Here is a 2,500-nt window from a genome sequence, read left to right as displayed (position 1 = left end):
ACACACGGATGAGGATGAAGTGACGTCAATCCAAATGGAACCAATCAGAGAGTTATTAAGCCACAGGTGCGTGAGAGGAGGGGCGGAGCTTCCAGACAGATCCTAGTCGAAAAGAGATTTTGTGAGTTGTAGTCTGACACACACACCGCTGTTGGGTTCTCTGAGAGGGAAAGGGGGTTCTTAAGAGTGGATCTGCCCTCTTTAGGAACGGGGTGGAGCTTCAATTCCAAAAATCAGAACTGGAAGTAAATTTTGACTAATTTTTGGCTGATGTTCTCGCCTCTCGCTGGTGTCCACACTGAGGTTCTCATTTTCTTCTGATCTCCAGGTGAGTAAATAAATCTCCATCAGCTTCATCATGAGCCACAGATTTCCTCCTGTGATTAACAGCTTACGTGTGTGTGTGTGTGTGTGTGTGTTTAATAGGAGAAAGTAAGGTTTTGATGTCAGGAGTTCGTGATACTGTGATGTAGCGCAGATAACGGGCGCCTCCTGGTGGCTGAGTTCAGCACTGCAGCACCATGAAGAGTAAAAGACGCTCATCACACTAAAGCGTTTCATCAGTTTAATTCAAATCTCATTTCAGAATAATGAGACCCAAAGATTTCTGTAAATATCATTTATTTACAACGAGGAAAACTGACAGTTACACATGTGGTGACTGAGAAGAGGAACGCAGGAACGCTCCACTCGTTTCTCTCTGATGAAGAACAGAACGGTGGCAGTGATGAATACTTTAGCAGCTTCACTCGTTCAACAGGAACCCAGAGAACATGCAGATCCCAACACTGCTGTCTATGCTATGTTAATTTCATCTGTAAGGGGTCAAAGTTCAGCCGTGTGGTGTGAGTCTATCTTGCGGCACGATGAGGGCCCTCAGGAACCAGGGAAGTGAAGAAGGTGCTGATGAAGGACCACGTGGCTGTAAGAAAACTTGGCCGAGGAGAAGCGGCTTCATCAGTGCCTTCATCAGCACTCTCACCATCATCCTCCAGACCGTCATCCATAATGCGTTCCTACAGAGACACACGTGTACAGAGAGACAGACGTTTACAGGGACACAGACGTGTGTGTAAGCAGATTCTGGTCTCACCATTTCCTGTATGTTGTGGTTTCTGTCATTCTCAGCTGGAGGTCTGTCTTCTGCACCAGGGTTCTGCATCTCCACCCTGAAGGGGAACCATCCTGCCTGGTGCCTATCTCACACACACACACACACACACACACACACACACACACACACACACACACGCTCATTCCTGTTTCTTAGGAAAACCCTACACACTAATCAGAAGACGAGTGGATGCAAATGGGACGTACAGGTAGATGAGCAGCATGGTGCCGATCACCATGACGAAGCGACTAAAAGATGAGTAGAAGTAAACGATGCTGAGAAGGACGGCGGCGCGTGACACCGTGTACAGCCAGTCCAGCCAATCACGGTTCAGCTCGTCCTCGTTCTGCACAGCCCCGCCCTGAGCGTTCATCTGAGGATTCTGATTTGCTGGTTGCTCTAGTGGGGCGGGGTTAACCGGAACCGGGCCAGGAGCCGGAGCAACCGATGGGGTGGGGTTAACCGGAGGGGGCGGGGACTGAGCGGCAGCCATCGCAGCCTGACTGATGGTATTGGTGTTAATTAGCATATGTAAATAGTGGCAATAGTCATGAATATGTAATAGGTGCAGGTAACGTACTAGTGCATGTAGTAATGCTGAGCGTACACACGCTGCCACCACATCACCTGTACGGGACTGTACATGCTGTGAGGAGGAAGTGCAGCAGGGGGCGCTGCAGGAAACACCACCCCCTCAGGCCTGACACACACACACACACACACACACACACACACACACATTAATTCATTAATGCAGATCTCTTATAGTTTATTCCTGTGTATGAAGGTGTGGTGATGATGTACCGCTCCTGAGCTTGAGCAGAACCTCCTCGATGTCGGATGCCGTCCGAACGTCCTGTGTGAGAGGGGTCTGGGGTGTTCTGAAGGGATGGTGAAGCAGAGGGGGTGGAGTCAGCAGATGAATTATGAATTGTTGATCTTTCATAAAATATTTTGGATTCTTTTTTGGAATTTTGAGTCTGAATCTGCTAGGGCTTACTGTGGATCCAGGGTTAGAGGTCACTGCAGAGTCACAGGGGTCAGCGGGGGGATTCTGGGGTGCACACACCAGGTGGACCATGTGATACTCGTCCTGCTGCAGGACAGGAAATAAAACAGGAAGTGAGATATGACTCAACAGGCTGAGCTTCCTGTTCAGACTTTAGTGCTACATTTGTGTGTATGTGTTGAGGTTCAGTGTAATGAGCTGCTGAACCTTTCGGAGAACATCACGGAGCTGCTGATGGTCCTGCAAAAGACGTCCAGAGTAAACCAGCCGCTGCTCTCGCAACAACTAGAACACACGCAAAACACACACATTGTCCTCTCAGTCAGGTTACACACACTTACAGACGGACACTCGCGCAGAGACGGACACTCGCACAG

General features: G+C 49.2%; 1 protein-coding gene across 3 annotated transcripts in view; it reads right to left on the bottom strand.

Annotated features, from left to right (window-relative positions):
- Positions 1-604: 604 nt before the first annotated feature.
- The window catches only part of herpud2 (HERPUD family member 2), a 4,891-nt gene continuing 2,995 nt past the window's right edge, over positions 605-2,500 (bottom strand). For 2 of the 3 annotated variants that reach the window (XM_046877728.1, XM_046877729.1), the window contains exons 3-9: positions 2,331-2,408; positions 2,115-2,210; positions 1,919-1,995; positions 1,695-1,814; positions 1,321-1,617; positions 1,094-1,196; positions 605-1,016 (exon numbers count right to left, since the gene is read on the bottom strand). In XM_046877728.1, the coding sequence (XP_046733684.1) occupies positions 852-1,016; positions 1,094-1,196; positions 1,321-1,617; positions 1,695-1,814; positions 1,919-1,995; positions 2,115-2,210; positions 2,331-2,408 (936 nt within the window). In that variant the 3' untranslated portion in view covers positions 605-851. The remainder of the gene's footprint in view (positions 1,017-1,093; positions 1,197-1,320; positions 1,618-1,694; positions 1,815-1,918; positions 1,996-2,114; positions 2,211-2,330; positions 2,409-2,500) is intronic. The other variant, XM_046877730.1, reaches the window with a different exon arrangement.

The sequence above is a fragment of the Silurus meridionalis genome, chromosome 21 (genome assembly GCF_014805685.1).
Source record: "Silurus meridionalis isolate SWU-2019-XX chromosome 21, ASM1480568v1, whole genome shotgun sequence".
Taxonomy (NCBI): Eukaryota; Metazoa; Chordata; class Actinopteri; order Siluriformes; family Siluridae; genus Silurus; species Silurus meridionalis.
The sequence above is the reverse complement of the archived record's forward strand: the minus strand, read 5'-3'. Positions and strand labels throughout refer to the sequence as shown.